Raw genomic sequence first — 18,647 nt, forward strand, 5'->3', positions numbered from 1 at the left:
GGATTTTAAGTTTTTGATGTTATTCTTCATAGATGTGCTCTTTCTTTATTCTCAAAGCGTAGGTAACTTCTCTCGCTCTTTCACTTTTTCCTTCTTCTTTTATGGTGGTGTGGTAGCTGGTAGCTATAGAGTTTCTTGTCTTGTAGTGGCATAGTAGTTAGTGGGTTTGGATAGTTTATTTTTGATATTTCCTATGGTGATAGGTCCTAGATGGCTCGCGACTTCGCTTCTTCTACTGATCATAGGATGAGGGGATGCATGCGTTATTGTTGGGTTGATCGTGAGGTGTTTGGAATTGAGAGTTCTTTTTCTTCTTTAGGGTATATTGAGGTCGGTGTGGTTGAAGGATCACCTGACAACTTTGCATTGTGTGCCCGAGGAAGGACGATGATGTTCGCTTCAACTTAGGCAGATGATGAATGTAAAATTATGCTAAATGTGGATTGCATTTAACTTGTATTTTATGATATAATTAGGACTTTAGGATTGATTTTAGTCTTTATTTCTCTTTGTTCGGGTTGAGCGGGTATTTTTGCTATGTTGCGCAGTTTGGATGGATTAAAGCAAAAAAGAGTAGAGATTAGGTGCAAGAAGAAGAAATTCAGTGTTGAAGTTATGCGAAGACCAATTGAAGGGCCAAAAGAAGTCATAAATATTATATTATATTCCTATTTTTTAGATTTGTTTTGTTGGGTTTAGACCAATATTTTGTTATATTATATTCCTATTTCACGAGACTAGTATTAGGATTCTCGCGGGGTTTCTAGAATTCACCTTGGGTTGCTACGAAGCAATTGGATAGAAAGAGCCAAGTAAATGATTTGATCGATAACTGTACCACGATAGTAGGTGTGACTTCAATTCAGTACACGTGTCGGAGCTCGAGAGAGAATGACACATATCAAATAGCAATTCACCCTCATAACTTAAAGTTCATGAAAAAGAGCAAAACAAGGATTTGCGAGTGTAAAGGCGGTAATCCTTATCCCGGGAACTCTTCCTAAATTAGATTTCAATCCATTTTTACTATTTTTATAATTATTCTTCTCAATTGTCAATTGTTCTAAACTCACTTTTAATTCCTATTTGAGTTAAGGATAAATTAATTGTTATAATTAAATGAGTTTTATAGTCCTTGTAGGATCGATATTTTATTACTTGACGACATAATCGTGCACTTATGATTGGTCCTATCAAGTTTTTGGCGTTGCTGTTGGGGACCGTGTCAAAATTTCTTTAATTCTCAATTAATTCATTACTTTACTCTAGTGTATTATGCGTTTTCCTTTTTCTTAGTACCTCTGCAGGTTTCCCATTTGGTTTATGCAAAGTTCAAATTACTACTCAGAGCAAGAAAATACTTTTCGTAGAAGAACAAGACAACAAAGAGAAAGAGCAAGAGAAAGACGTGCACATGTACAAACAATGGCTGAACGAGATGAAAAACCACTTCACGACTATGCAGCCCCTAGTGCTCGTAGTTCACGTCTTGGAATAATTCGCCCAACTATTGAGGCAGAGAACTTTTATTTGTCAGCTGCTTTGATCCAAATGGTGATGCAAAACCAATTTGGAGGAGGAGCTCATGAAGATCTAAATGCCCATACTGATTCGTTCTTGAAATTCTATGAGACATTGATGATTTATGGGGCTTCTGAAGATGTTATTCGTTTCCACATGTTTCCATATTCCCTTAGAGACAGAGCTAAGACATGGCTAAGAAATCAAAATGCTTAAATTTGAACAACATAGCAAACATTGGAGGAGGCTTTTCTCAACAAATATTTTCCTCATTCCAAAACTGTGCACTATAGGCACCTCATCCAAAACTTCAGTCAAAAGGATGGGGAGTCAATTCCTGAGGCATGAGAAAGATTAAATGAGCTAACCGAAGCTTGCCCTCATCATGGTATTCCACCTTGGATGCTGGTTCAGAACTTCTACAGTGGGCTAGACTTTCCATCACAACAATTGTTGGACTCTTCAGCAGGTGGTGCCTTTATGTGCAAAGGCATTGATGATGCTTCAAAGATCATAGAGAATGTAGTTTCCAATCATTATCAATGGGTGAATGAGAGGAGACATTATCTGATGTAAACCCATTGGGACATAACATCATTGAAGATCCTTTACATGGCTTAGGAGGACCTTTGACTAGAGCTAAGACCACAAAGGCCCAAGAAGCACTTCAACAACTCATATTCTCCATCATGGAAGCAAGTGCAAATGGGACCAAGCATGAAGAGAAGAATTTAATTTGCATAAGTCTTAATAAAGAGCTCAAGGAAGGCCACGGCCTAAGGGAGGATCCACCTTGATCTCTTTAGTTCTTACATTAGTAATTAGGACCATAAATAAGTGGGAATTTGTCTTAAACCCACACTAATTTAGGACTTTTATCATGTCTTTAAATTGATGTCATTTTATTACATTTGATTTTAATTAAGGTTCGTGTCTTGTAGGAAGGGAGGCACGACCACACTTGGAGATAGAACAAGGAGATAGAGAATATTGATGAAAGCTTGGAGGGAAAAGATAGAGCCAAAAGAGCACACGACTAGAAACAAGGAAGACCATCCCCCACACGACTATAATTAAGGAAGATCTAATCTTCACAAGATAAGAATCTCCTAATCTAATTTTCAACCAAGTAATCAAAAGGAGGATAAAATTATATCATCAACATGAAGATAAAGGAAGAGATTATTTCAACCACTCATAAAGGCAATCTCAAATCAAATCCACCATCACCATTCGACCAACACATGAATATTAGATTTGAGATTAGATAGGGTTGGTTTATCTTTTCATTCCTTTTGATTATGGCAATTTAAGCCTAAGTCTTTTTCTCTATATTATGAACCGAATGCACAAGGAATAAAGTAGATAGAATTTTATTTTGAATAACCATTGTTAGTGAGTTTTCTCCTAGCTCCTTGACTGAGTCAAGAACCATTGTTCTTATAAAGACTATCATTCTTTTGTGGTGAACTTCACAAGGCTTATCAAACAAATCTCATTGTTTGTGGCGCCATATCATTCCAATTCCCCTACCACCTTCACCATTACTTACAAACATACCAACCTACATTCCAAACAACCAAACCGTGAGCAATCATCCCATCCATTCCAACAACCATCATCAACTACACACATTCACTTCACAACTTCATCAATTCCATCATCCCAACCGAGATCACTTCATTCCATAAAATCATTCACAAATTAATTCTTCAAGTCCAACCGAGACAACTTCAAACTAAAAGTACAAAGCATATCAAAAAAATACAAAGTACAATCAAAGCCAAAGCTAAAAAGGACTTTCACAAGAAACGATCCTACAACAAAGACAATCCACAAGGAGATTGTCATCAAGTGGTCATCAGAGCTCAGTTTTTGCCTGAAAGTCACTATAACAATATCTTTATCAAAATAAGACTAAGGCATTGAATTTGAGGCAGCACCACAAGTAAGTGCAATTTCAAATTCTTCTTTCTACAATTCTTCTTCTTCTACCTAATTTCTTTCTCTGGGTGGAACCAAAAGCCATACACACACATAAAACCATAGCCTAAACACATTACCCTACAAAAACCAAATCCATCCACAAAGTATCCTACAAAACCAAGACACCCCAAACACAAATCATCCAAACTACAACCTTAAATCCCAAATACCTACACAAGCCGAATATAAACCCTAACCCTAACCTAAACACATCATGTCGAATACAAAACCCTAATCGTAACCCAAAAACCTACCCCAAGCCGAGACCAAAACCCAACCCTAACCCACAAAACCTACACAAACATAACCCTATAACCTACACACAATCCAGCCGAGCCACAAACCAAATAAACACTTGAGAGAAAGGAGAAATAACCCTAAAACTTGATTACTTGACTCACTCAAGAATCAAAGGAGAAATTTGAGAGAAAAGTGAGAAGAGTGAAACACTTAAACACTTGAGAGAAAAGTGAGAGAGTGTAAACACTTGAGAGAAAAGTAAGGAGAGTGACATTATGGCTAGTCTAGAAGATTTTTCCATTATCACCAAGGACAATCGTGCTACATGCTATGATAGGCACACAATTTCAGGCCCTACAATGACAAATGGATCAAATAAGAATATATGTTAGGAGGCTGGAGGGTGACTCTAGTAGTGATGTAGACTATAAGAAGATGAGAGATATGAAGGTGGTCGTGAGGATGAGGGTCGTGGTGAGAGGAAAGGTAGGCATGAGGAAGAGGAGGGTCATGGTGAGAGGAGAAGTAGGCGTGAGAAGGATGAGTTTGAGGGGGAATATAGGAGAAGGAGGTATGAGGAGGAGGATTTTGAGGGTGGCCGTGAGGGAGGTGGCCGTGAGGGAGGAGGCCGTGGAGATAGGAGAAGGGAGGATAAGTTGGAGGGGGTAAAAATAAAAGTACCTACATTCTTAGGACTTAATAATCCAGAGGCTTATCATGAATGAGAGTTAAAGATGGAACAAGTGTTTGGATACGAACATTATAGTGAGGAGAAAAAGGTGAAGGTCGTTGCCCTAGAATTTAAGGAGTATGCCATGGTATGGTGGGACCAGATCCAAAAGGAGAGAATGAGGTATGGTGAGGAAGTAGTAAACACTTGGGGGGAGATGAAGAGAGTGATGGGGAGGAGGTTTGTTCCTAGTTCCTACCAAAGATATGTGCATAAAAAACTGCAAAGGTTAACTCAAGGTAGCAAATCAATTGATGAATATTTCAAGGAGATGGAGCTAGCCCTACTTAGGTCCAACTTCCATGAGGACCGAGAAGTTACAATGGCTCGATTCCTACATGGGTTGAACCCTGAAATTCAGGATATTGTGGAGTTGCAACCCTATGTTGAGTTAGATGACCTTGTCCAAAAGGCCATCAAGGTAGAACAACAAATCAAAAGGAGGAAGTCTAAATACTCCTATAATTCAACAACCAAGTATCCATCAAATACTTGGAAAGATAAATCCAAGAAAGAGGGCAATGCAACAAAAGAGATTGTCCCTAGTTCTAAAGAAGTCGTGGGGACAACCAAGTCCCAAGGTAAGCAGCCCCTTGATCCAAATCAAAGGAGCCGAGATATAAAATGCTTCAAATGTTTGGGGTGTGGCTATATTGCGTCTCAATGCCCTACGAGAAGAACTATGATGGTTCTAAATAGGGACATTGAGTCTCAATATGAGTCAGCTAGTGATGAGGAACATTACAATGAGGGTGATCTTAATATGCCCGATGGTGATATACTCATGGTTAGAAGGCTCCTTAGGAGTCAAAACCGAAATCATGAGGAAAATCAAAGAGAAAACATATTCCATTCTCGCTACCTTGTACAAGGTAATATATGTACCCTCATCATTGATGGAGGGAGTTGTGCTAACGTGGTTAGTACAAGAACGGTGTCTAAATTGAAGCTTATCACCAAGGCACACCCAACACCATATAGGCTGCAATGGCTTAATGATGTGGGGGAGATGGTCGTGAATAAGCAAGTTGAGGTCCCTTTTTCCATTGGAAAATATGAGGACATAGTCGTCAATATGGAGGCCAGCCATATGCTTTTGGGTAGACCACGGCAATATGATAAAAATGCTACCCATGAAGGACGTACTAACAAATACACATTTATGCATAATAATCATAAGATGGTCTTATCACCCTTGTCCCCAAGACAAGTGAGTGATGATCAGCGTAGGCTGAAAGAAAAGATAGACCAAGAGAAAAAGGAGGTCACATCTGAAACCATAGACTCTAGCCAAGTCAAAAATAATGATCGAAAGGATCAAAAGAAAAGCTACTTTGTCACAAAAGGAGAAGTAAAACATGCCCTAGTCACAAGGCAGTCCATGTACTTACTTTTGTGCCAAAGTTTTTGCTTAAATAACATGACTATTGAGAAGGCTTCTATGCCTCAATTTTTAAAAGATTTCTTGAATGAGTTCAATGATGTATTCACTGAAGAAGTCCCTAGTGGTCTTCCACCTTTAAGGGACATTGAACATCATATTGACTTGATTCCTGGTGCATCATTGCCCAATAGGCCTGTCTATAGGAGCAATCCTGAAGAGACTAATAAAATTCAAAAACTAGTCGAGGAATTTATGCACAAGGGTTGGGTTCAAGAAAGTCCAAGTCCTTGTGTCGTCCCAGTCATCCTAGTTCCAAAGAAAAATGGAGCCTAGAGGATGTGCACTGATTGTAGGGTTGTGAACAACATCACGGTCAAGTATAGACATCCCATTCCTAGATTGGATGATCTCTTAGAAGAATTACATGGTGTCTGCATCTTCTCAAAAGTGGATTTGAAGAGTGGGTACCATCATATTTGGATTAGGGAAGGGGATGAGTGGAAAATAGCCTTCAAAACAAAATATGGCTTGTACGAGTGGTTCGTAATGCCTTTTGGCTTAACCAATACGCCAAACACATTTATGAGGCTGATGAACCACGTTCTAAGGGATTTCCTTGGAAAATTTGTTGTGGTGTACTTCGATGACATCCTAATATATAGCAAGAGTCTTGATGAACATTATGAACACCTAAAAAGTGTTTTGCTTATATTAAGGAAAGAGAAGCTATACGCCAACCTTGAGAAGTGCAGCTTCTGTGTTGATCACGTGATATTCCTTGGTTTCATAATCAGTTCTAATGGGATACACGTAGATCCTGAAAAAATAAAGGCTATCCAAGAATGGTCCACTCCAAAGAGCACCACAGATGTAAGGAGTTTTCATGGCCTTGCAAGTTTTTATAGAAGGTTTGTCAAGGACTTTAGTACCTTGGCTGCACCTCTAAATGAAGTGGTCAAAAAGAATGTGGGGTTTCATTGGGGTGATAATCAAGAAGAAGCCTTCAAAATGCTAAAAGAGAAGCTCACACACGCTCCAATATTGAGACTACCAAACTTTTCAAAATCTTTTGTAATTGAGTGTGATGCTTCCAATGTTGGAATTGAAGCTGTACTAATGCAAGATGAGCATCCTATTGCCTATTTTAGTGAGAAGTTAGGGGGGGTTGCCCTTAACTACTCCACATATGATAAGGAGCTTTATGCCCTAGTGAGGGCCTTACAAACTTGGCAGCATTATCTATTGCCTAAAGAATTTGTTATTCATAGTGATCATAAGTCACTTAAATATTTAAAGGGGCAAGGAAAACTAACAAAAGACATGCCAAGTGGGTGGAATTTCTAGAGCAATTCCCTTATGTGGTGAAACACAAAAAGGGAAAAGCTAATGTGGTAGTTGATGCCTTATCAAGAAGACATGCTTTGATTGCTACCTTAGAGACCAAGCTCTTAGGTCTCGAATGTGTGAAGGACTTGTATGAACATGACCCTGATTTTGCTACACCATATGCCAAGTGTATGAATTCAGTCCGTGAGGGTTATTATATGCATGAAAGGTTTCTTTTTAAAGATAAAGGACTTTGTATCCCTAAAAGTTTTGTAAGGGATTTACTTTTAAGAGAAGCCCATGAAGGGGGGTTGATGAGTCATTTTGGTTCCCAAAAGACCCTTGATATATTGCATGATCACTTTTATTGGCCTCATATGAGGCGTGATGTTCAACTTTTATGTGAAAAATGCATTACTTGCAAACGGGCTAAGTCCAAGGCCATGCCTCATGGACTTTACACTCCATTGCCCGTCCCTGATTCACCATGGATAGACTTATCCATGGATTTCGTGGTTGCTTTACCACGAACTAAGAGTGGCAAAGATTCAATTTTTGTTGTAGTGGATAGATTTTCTAAAATGGCTCATTTTATACCTTGCAAAAAAATTGATGATGCTTGTCATATTGCAGGGTTATGAAAGAAGTGGTAAGGTTACATGGCTTACCAAGGAGCATAGTGAGTGATAGGGATGCCAAATTCCTAAGTCACTTTTGGAAAACCCTTTGGGGGAAGCGTGGCACAAAGCTTCTTTTCTCTACCACATGCCATCCTCAAACATATGGGCAAGATGAAGTAGTAAATATGACATTCTCTACCTTGTTGAGGGTTGTCCTAAAGAAGAACTTAAAGGCATGGGAAGAGTGCCTTCCCCACGTGGAGTTTGCCTATAACAGGGCAACTCATAGTGCAACAAAATATTCACCATTTGAAATTGTTTATGGTTTGAACCCACTAATTCCCATTGATTTATTATCTTTTCCATGTACATCATTGTTGAAACATAAAGATGGTAAAGCCAAGGCTGAGTATGTGAAGAAACTACATGAGAAGGTGAAGGAACAAATTGAAAAGAGAACTGAAAGCTATGTAAGATCAACCAACAAGGGAAGAAAAGAAGTCATCTTCGAACCAGAAGATTGGGTTTGGATCCATATGATAAAATAGAGATTTCCATCTCAAAGGAAATCAAAGCTTCAACCTAAGGGAGACGACCCTTCTCAAGTCTTGGAAAAGATAAACAACAATGCATACAAGCTGGACTTACCTAGTGAGTATCAAAATATTAGTGCTACTTTGAATGTGGCTGACTTAACTTTCTTTGATACGAGTGATAAAAATGCTCATTCGTGGTCGAATTCTTTCGAAGAAGGGGGGACGATGTAAACCCATTGGGACATAACATCATTGAAGATCCTTTACATGGCTTAGGAGGATCTATGACTAGAGCTAAGACCACAAAGGCCCATGAAGCACTTCAGCAACTCATATTCTCCATCATGAAAGCAAGTGCAAATGGGACCAAGCATGAAAAGAAGGCTTTAATTTGCATAAGTCTTAATGAAGAGCTCAAGGAAGGCCAGAGCCTAAGGGTGGATCCACCTTGATCTCTTTAGTTCTTACATTAGTAATTAGGACCATAAATAAGTGGGAATTTGTCTTAAACTCACACTAGTTTAGGACTTTTATTTATCATGTCTTTAAATTGATGTCATTTTATTACATTTGTTTTTAATTAAGGTTCATGTCTTGTAGGAAGGGAGGCCCGACCACACTTGGAGATAGAACAAGGAGATAGAGTATATTGATGAAAGCATGGAGGGAAAGATAGAGCCAAAAGAGCACACGGCTAGAAACAAGGAAGACCATCCCCCACACGACTATAATTAAGGAAGATCTAATCTTCACAAGATAATAATCTCCTAATCTAATTTTCAGCCAAGTAATCAAAAGAAGGATAAAATTATATCATCAACATGAAGATAAAGGAAGAGATTATTTCAACCACTCATCAAGGCAATCTCAAATCAAATCCACCATCACCATTCGACCAACACATGAAGATTAGATTTGAGATTAGATATGATTGGTTTATCTTTTCATTTCTTTTGATTATGGCAATTTAAGCCTAAATTTTTCTCTCTATATTATGAACCGAATGCACAAGAAATAAAGTAGATTGAATTTTATTTTGAATAACCATTGTTAGTAAGTTTTCTCCTAGCTCCTTGACTGAGTCAAGAACCATTGTTCTTATCAAGAGTATCATTCTCTTGTGGCGAACTTCACAAGGCTTATCAAACAAATCTCATTGTTTGTGGCACCATATAATTCCAATTCCCCTACCACCTTCACAATTACTTACAAACATACCAACCTACATTCTAAACAACCAAACCGTGAGAAATCATCCCATTCATTCCAACAACCATGATCAACTACACATATTCACTTCAGAACTTCATCAATTCCATCATTCCAACCGAGATCACTTCATTCCATCATCAAATCATTCACAAATTTATTCTTCAAGTCCAACCGAGACAACTTCAAACTAAAAGTACAAAGCATATCAAACAAATACAAAGTACAATCAAAGCTAAAAAAGACTTTCACAAGAAACAATCCTACAACAAAGACAATCCACAACGAGGTTATCATCACTATCCAAGAAGAGACTCTGGTGCACAATATTCAGACAGTAAAATGGAAAAGGTAATTTCCACATAGGAGAACCTTTCTCAAAGGTTAGGAAAGCTGAAAAAATACCATGCTAATATTATTGGATCTAAAACAACATGTGAGTGGTGTGGAGCAAAAGGGCATGAGTGGTCTGAATGCAAACAATTCACTGAACTTGTACATGGAGCTTCGGCTAATGTACAACCTGAATCATGCAATTGTTGTGACTATAAGGAGAGGAGCGGACAACAATTCAACCCACCATACAGGGAGAACAATCCCAATCTTTCCTGAAGGAGTAACAACACTCTAAATCACCAACACTAGGATGAGCAAGGTAATAGGAAACCTCCAACACGGTTTTCACAGGTACAATCTTCTCTCATTGATCCCATTCTTATAACAATAATGGAAGGTCAGAAAAAATTACTTGTTAACTTAATAAATTTCAAGAAGATCAAATAATGATTAATAAAAATGTTGCAATATTAAATGATTTGAATTCTAAGATAGAAAACCTAACCACACAGGGAAAATGTTAGAAACACAAATTGCCCAACAAGCTAGCAACTTTAATAGGCAAATATGGATGTTTCCAGGACAACCAAAGAAAAATTCAAATAATCAATATTGTAAGGCTATCCGATTAAGGAATGAGAATGAACTCAATGATGTTCTACGAACTGAAAATGATATACAAGTGGAAGAAAAACATACTGAGACACAACTCCCTGAAGAGGAACAAAATTCTGAAAATATGTCTAAGTATGTAGCTCCACCACCATATGTACTACCAATTCTTTTCCCCCAGAGAATTGAAAAGGAAAAGTTAGAAAAGAAATATGGGAAATTCTTAGATATCCTTAAGAAATTATATATCAAACTGTCCTTTAGTGAGGCACTGTAGGAGATGCCTACGTACATGGAATTTCTTAAGGATATTCTATCTAAAAAGAGAAGACTAGACGATTACGAAATAATTACTTTAACTGAGGAGTGCAGTGCTTTAATTCAAAATAAATTGCCTCCAAAACTAAAAGATCCTGGTAGTTTCACTATCCCTTGCTTAATTGGTAATACTAATTTTGACCATACTTTATGTGACTTATGGGCAAGTGTGAGCCTCATGCCCTTACCCGTATGTAAAAAAATGGAAGTGGGTGAACTAAAACCCACTACTATATCACTTCAATTAGCGGATAAGTCAGTTAAATTTCCTATAGGCATCTTGGAGGATGTTCCTATCAAAGTTGGAAAATTTTACATTCAAACGAATTTTGTAATATTAGAGATGGAAGAAGATACACGTATTTCAATCATACTAGGTAGACCATTTTTGGCTACCTTTGATGCTATAATTGATGTTAAAATGGAAAACTTTCTTTAAGGATAGAGGATGAAAATGTTGAACTTGATATTGCCAAATTTATTAAATAACTTTCTCTTGAGGACTCGTGTTGCATGATTGATATGTTGAACCAAGTAGTGAAGGAGGAAGTGCCTAAAGTGAAATATGAGAATCTATTGGAGAGAAGCATGTTGGGAGGTGACACTTCAAATTTGGTTGAGGAAGTGGCTGTGGATAATGAATCTATAAATGCAAGTTCAAACACTCTCATACAACCCGCATGAGGAGAGCTGGAGGGTCATACATAAATATGATAATTGGGAGAAAGGGAAAGCGCCTAAAATGAAAGTAAAAACACACCCACTATTCTTGAGTATGAGTTCATGGGATCCTGCGTGATGCGCAAGGATCAACCGTCAAGCTAATAACGTTAAATGAGCGTTTCGTGGAAGGCAACCCACGTTGGAGGTACATTTTTTTTAATTCATTAATTTTAGTATTTTTAGTGTCGGTTTTATTGTCTCCCTGAGTTTGGAGCCTTTGTAAAGGAATATATATAGTGTCAGTCATAATAAAAATCATAAACTCTAGAAAATAAAAATAAAAATTACATGGAAAACTGTAATACGACAATTCCTATTAGCTGCCCATTCAAATATGATATTTGCACCTAGTCCATCTGGGTCATATGAGCCATTTGAGATATTTTTCTCTTCTTTTGCAGGTACTTCCACTAAACCCAATGAAGCCAACCACTTATAATTGACAGATGAGTTAAGGACACTTCCTTCCTAACCCGTGGGTTTTCTTTCTCTTTCTCTTATTGTATAGATTTTTACATTGAGGATAATGTAAATTTCTAAGCTGGAGAGGGTTTTACATTTAGATAGTTCATTCATGTCATGTATACCATATAAATTTTAAATTTTTTAGGTTGAATATTCATATTATCATGCATTTAGCATATGTTTCATATCTCATTTATTTTCTTCTTTATTTTATGTATTGTCTATCTGCCTTAAATGAAAAAGTATGCATGAATGATGATCGTTAAATAAATGTATTTATTTCATAACTTCTCTTGAATGTACCAAATGTGAGAAACTTGGGCCAAACACAAAACAGTTCTGATTTGAATTGACAATTGCGTAAACTCTTTTTTCTTTCATGAGTGCATAATTTTCTATGATTGTACATTCTAGAACTTGATTGTGACCGCTTCAAGATTGAAGTCTGTTTGTATGCATTAAAATGATAGAGGACATTATAACTTTTTCTTTTGACCTTCAACTGCTTGCTATAAACATTGAAAACTCATTAGTTGTCCACTTTTGAGCCTGAACTTTAATGATTTTTCATAGCTACTCAAATGATGGTTTGGGGTAATTTATGATGTTTGGTTGAAGCATTGAGAAAGGTAAAAAAAGTCATGTGATGAAAGAATCCATAAAAAAGTGAAGAAGAAAATAAATAAATTAATTTCACCCTTTCTCTTTTAGGAAATCTCAAAAAAAGGAATAAAAGAGAAAGAAAAAAAGAAATACAAAGTATACTAAAAGAGAAGAGACTGGAAAAAAATATGTTGTAAGGAGAAAAGTTGATTGAAAAAAGATCACATGATAAAATAATGTCTATTAAGATAATCTCAATGCTTCAATCAGATGTCTAAAATGTTTAAGTATTTTGGGAAACATTTTGAAGTCTTTTGAATTACCCTTTCTTTGACTATCTCACCTTAAGTCATTCACATTGGCTTCATTACAACCATTTAAAGACCTCTTGATTTTTGTATGCATTCAAAATACAGTTAGTGGCAATTTTGTCTATAACCAAGCCTATGTTAATTTACTTTCATAATATTTTTTTGACCGAAGCACTATGACATTTAAACACATGAGAGTGGTGAAAGAAGAGTGACCCTAATTCATGCAGTTGCTATGACTCAAAGACTTAGCTTGAATTAAATTTGTTTATGATTGTTTTGTCTTGATGTGTGGATTGTTTCAAAACTAACATGAGATTGCTTTTTATTTTGGGTCATGGTTTCTATATCATCATTCATACATAATTGTGCAAGTTAAACATAATACTTACTTGAGGACAATCAAGAGATAAATTTGGGGGGATTTGATGAGTGTGAAATTATGCTACATTTGCATTGCATTTAACTTGCATTTTAGGACATAATTAGGACTTTAGGATTGTTTTTAGCTTTTATTTCTCTTTGTTCGGGTCGAGCGAGTGTTTTTTATTATGTTGTGTAGTTTGGATGGATTAAAGCCAAAAAGAGTAGAGATTGAGTGCAAGAATATGAAATTCAGTATTGAGGCTATGTGAAGACCAGTTGAATGGGCAAAAGAAGTCATAGATGTTAAATTATATTCCTATTTTTTAGATTTATTTTGTTGGACTTAGCCTAATATATTGTAATTAGGATAAATGAGGTTTCTCCCTCAAGGATGAAACACTTTACACTTTACATTACAATTCTCTAATTTAGAATTTGGTATTCTCTTCTCCATCATGAATGAGTAATTCTATTTGTTTCTAGGATTGGGGCTATGCCCTTTTACATTCAATAAATACTTGTTCTTACTTCTATTTTATTGAGTGTTGTGATTTGAATCATTAAACTGAGTTTTATTCGTGTGAGTTGTCTGGCCAACAAATTACACATTTTAGATACATTGGAGAATGACCAAGAGGTGAAACCAACTATCGTGACTATTCATTTATTCAAACTAGAATCCTAATTCACGAGAGTAGTATTAGGATTCTCAGAGGTTCTAGAATTCACGTTGGGTTACTACGAAACGATTGGATTGAAAGATCCAAGTAAAAGATTTGATTGATAATTGTACTACGAAAGTAGGTGCGATTTCAATTGAGTACACGTGTCGGAGCTCGAGAGAAGATAACACATATCAAAGAGCAATTCACCCTCATAACTTAAAGTTCATGAAAAGGAGCAAAACAAGGATTTGTGAGTGTAAAGGCGGTAACTCTTATCTTGTGAATTCTTCCTAAATTAGATTTCAATCCCTTTTTACTATTTTCATAATTATTCTTGTCAATTCTTCAATTGTTCTAAACTCACTTTTAATTCCTATTTGAGTTAAAGATAAATTAATTTTTATAGTTAAAGGAGTTTTCTAGTCCTCATTGGATCAATATTTTATTATTTGACGACATAATTGTGCACTTACAATTTGCCTTATCAGCAGAGCAAGGAGGTCGATTCTCGTTCTTTATGTATGAGGTTTACTTGCAAAAACTTGGGGTTTGTTTCCTCCTGGATGAGTAGTGCGTTTCGGTCCTCCATCACCTTTATGTGGCCCCTCTCCAACTCCATCTCAATGCATGTAGGTTTATTCGGGGTTTTGACCTCTTTTGTCAAGAAAGAAGACTTCCTCACTCCCTTAAGGATTACTTTGGATGTTACGGGTGACAAGTCATACAAATAGAGATGAAGAGTAAGCGAGGCATCGTGGATGGACATGCCTTCAGCCGAGGAGGGATAGGGTACTGTTTAATCCTTCCGATCTGATTCTCGGGGACTGGAAGATGAGTTTCTACCTATCCATGTGTGGAAGGGACACACGTCTTGGGCGTATCGCTTGACTAGTGAGAAGTGGTTTTCCTTCCACTAATCTTGGGATCACAATTTGGGGAATTATGATCATTACCTCTTTGAAGAGAGTAGCTTTACTGTCCATGACGAGATAGTCGCCTTGGAACTACGAAGGTGGCTTGGGGCTGGTATGTGGTTACCCGTTCCATTTGGGTGAGGGAGATGGAGTATTTAGGCCCACCATTGGTAGGTTTTTTGGATGTTTTATCCTGTTTTTTGTTCGCTTAATTCATCTTTTCTCTTTTGACTTGCTAACATGTTCTATGCTTTTTTTAACTATCACATGTTACTTTATAAATCTTTACTCTACATTGTGTTTATATATATATATATATTACATTTCATAGATTTAAATTAATTTTTAAAAGATATAATATGAATATAATATATTTTATATCAGAAAAAATAAGAATTTAGGTCGATCGACATGCTAGTATATATATATATATATATATAATTATAGTTTGAGTTTTTTTTGCCTAGGTTAAAATGAAGCCCTTGCATTATCTAAACATAGAGTAGCCCGGCCCAATAGAACAAGAAAACTAGGGTTTGGTTTTGGGATTTAACACACAGGACTCGCGTTTTCTGATCACTCTTTAAGCACTCATCTTCTTCACTCTTCGCCTCCTTCTCTGTGGTTCGTTCTCTCTGCTTCCCATTGTTTCTATTTGAATTTGAATATTGTCGTATCAATATACTGTTTATAATCACCCTATTATTTTCTCTAATTCAGGTTCATAGATCTCTGATAAACGCAGTACTTACAAGATGCAGAACGAAGAAGGACAAATCACCGAGCTTTACATTCCTAGGAAATGGTACAAACTCTACAATCTTATTTTCTGATTTATTTTTTATTTAATTTTGTAATTTGAGATTTAGTTTTTTAATTATTTATTTAAAAATGGTGCAGTTCCGCAACAAATCGATTGATAACTTCAAAGGATCATGCTTCTGTTCAGATCAACGTTGGACATTTGGATGAGAGTGGTGTCTACAATGGAAATTTTTCGACATTTGCTCTTTCTGGTTACATTCGTGCCCAGGTCACTATTTTTTTATTTCATCATTTTCTCTCTTGTTATTTATGATTTGATTTTGTGATCAATGGATAATGAGTTTAAGTATCTCTTTAGGCTTTACAAGAAATTACATTAACATCTCTTGTGGTTTTTGGAGGGGAAGTATTGAGATCCATTTTACGATTGCATTTCATGGCTCCCAAACTTTCCTCTTCCCTTCCCTCCACCGTCCTTTGAAAACCAACTCGTAAAAAGTCACTCCTTTAGTTTTGAGAATTATGTTAGTTGTCTATTGTGTTAGACGTTAAATTGCTGCTAGGTAAGTGTGGAAAAAAGGTATTACCTGACATATGACAATGTCAGGCTGACTTCTTTTCATTAACAGGTATTGTTAAAACTTATTAAAAAACCTATTTTTTCCCGCTTGGGCTAATCTAAAATGTCTATTTAGCCTAATGGCTCAACCTATTTATTCACTAAATCGTTGTGTCACTTTCTCCAAACCACAACTCTTTTGCTCCCACCATTTCCCTTCTCTTCTTAAGTTTTGCATATTGATATGCTGCAATCCTTTTTTCTAGTTTACGTGTGTATACTTCTGTATTTTTTTAATTCTTGTTACCAGGGTGAAAAAGGTCCAAGTACTACAATCATATGTTTAATTGCTAGCAAAAAATTAAAGGAGACCCATTAATTTACTACCACCGAAGCTTAAAACTTTGTTATTTTGAGTGTGATATCCTAGTAATCTTAAAAGAGAACCATGATTCCGCAATTTAGAAAAACTCCACTTGCATTTCAATCCATGAAAATATTCCACCAAATTACTTTTTGTTACTCTTTCAGTAAGTTGATCCAATAAGTTATATATTAGGCTTTATAATTTTAGATCTAAATGTCGACGAAAAAATAAAATTCAACATAAAAGTAAGAGTAATGGGCTCTACATGAAAGTAGACAAAGGGGCGTAGCATAACTTGTCTGCCTTAGTGAATAAAACTTAGCCATTAGTTATAATTAAAGAGATGGATAGGATGGGGAGTGACTTTTTAAGTTACTCCTTGGTTAAGTGGATCCCTTCCCATATTATTTATATCATCATTTTAATATAAAATTTTAAATAGAATTATTATATGTGAAATTTGAATATAAAATATATAAAAATTTAATTTCATTGTTGGTGCTAGATAGACCTATTTAAAAGCAGACTTGTTATTCTATTTAAGGGGAGGCTGGTTGGCCGATTTAAAGGCCTTATAACAGAATAGCCTTTTAATTATGCTTATATGCCAGACTTTTAAACAGGTCGGGCCTATGATTTAATTTTAAAAAATTAGTAAACATGCTAGGCCTAGGCTGCTATATTTTTTGTAGGCCCAGCCCGTGTAAGGCAAAGCTTAGCTGATGTGTTTATACCCCTAATGTTGATTGACGTTATTGGTATCTCAGTTAATGTTTGAGTTTGGGTTAAACTGTTGATTGTTGCATAGGCACTTTTGGTTGCCATTACATGATATCTCAATTTTCTATCTCCATTAACACTTGGATCGGTGTCCAAGTATTTGCATTCTTGATTTCATTTGCATATGATATTCTTCTATGGTTTTGTATCTTTAGTCATTCCTTGTGCTTCTTTCTTTCATTTTGTAATCCTGCTAAGATAGTTTATATTATAAGATTGGTGAGTTTATGGTTTAGGGTTATTTCTATGTAATGTTAGGAAATTGTGTAATTTATTATATTTTTGCACTTCGAAATATACCTCCATGTTTCCATAGATGCATCTTAATAATATGATTTTAAGAATTGTGTTTCCATTTTATATTTCCAGGGCGATGCCGACAGTGCACTAGATCGCTTGTGGACAAAGAAGAAGACTGAAGTGAAGCAACAGTAGGAGTGCATGAGAGTTTGTCATGTATTCTCATAATCAAGTTTCTTGATCTGCTTATTGCAATATTTGTTTTGAATTTCCTGACACCTTCAACTGGTTTTGTTTTTTTTACTGCTTGTCTGTGCACTTAAAATATTTGGTTGTTTCCTAATATTTCAAGCATAGTTTTATGCTATGGTGATATTTTTTAGGCTTTGGTTTAACTACAGAATTTTTGTTTAAGAGTTAAGAAAATTCTGCTTGTCCATCCCTCCATGTCACAACAACACATTACATTGATCATTCATCAAACTCGTCCTATGTTAAAAAACATGAGCAATCCTATCGTTTAGAATTTAATTTTAATTAGAACTAAATTAATTGTTAATATATTGCCAAGATTTTATTGGTGGTCTCTATATGAATACATTTTCACACAAGTTTTTCTGTGTTGGGTTACATGACATACATAAAATGTATGAAGCCTTCTTGCATAAAATGTTGTTTCAAATTTGAATTTATGACTTTAATATCAATAAATAAAGGTGTGTTTGGTTTCAAAAAATGTTTTTTTTCCTTGTATTTTCATTTTCAAAAAACAATTTTTCATTTTTATGTTTTCATTTCCTGAAAACATGTTTGTTCTTATCATATTCATTTTCAAAATCATTCACTATAAACTTCACAATTTGACACTTTTAATCACTTAAGTAGTCAATCAGATACTTTTATAGGATGTATTCATATTTGAAATTTGCATTTTCTTTTCAATTTCAACTCAACAATATATTTAACATTTAATTGTTGGATTGTTGGACTTGATCATTAGCTACGACAAAGATGTATGGAAGATCATAAATATAGTAGCAAATGCTTTCCAAAAAAGTTAAAATAAATTAG

General features: G+C 35.8%; 1 protein-coding gene across 2 annotated transcripts; it reads left to right on the forward strand.

The window, feature by feature from the left end:
- LOC109328988 (40S ribosomal protein S21-like) lies at positions 15,384-17,958 on the forward strand. Of its 2 annotated transcripts, none has more exons than XM_019562643.1 (4): positions 15,384-15,489; positions 15,586-15,670; positions 15,766-15,898; positions 17,706-17,958. In XM_019562643.1, the coding sequence occupies exons 2-4, from the start codon at positions 15,621-15,623 to the stop codon at positions 17,769-17,771; spliced, it is 249 nt and encodes an 82-aa protein (XP_019418188.1). In that variant the 5' UTR covers positions 15,384-15,489; positions 15,586-15,620; the 3' UTR covers positions 17,772-17,958. The 2 variants fall into 2 exon arrangements, with proteins under 2 accessions (XP_019418188.1, XP_019418189.1); XM_019562644.1 differs by having other exon boundaries at positions 15,418-15,486.

This window comes from Lupinus angustifolius, chromosome LG16 (genome assembly GCF_001865875.1).
Source record: "Lupinus angustifolius cultivar Tanjil chromosome LG16, LupAngTanjil_v1.0, whole genome shotgun sequence".
Lineage (NCBI taxonomy): Eukaryota > Viridiplantae > Streptophyta > Magnoliopsida > Fabales > Fabaceae > Lupinus > Lupinus angustifolius.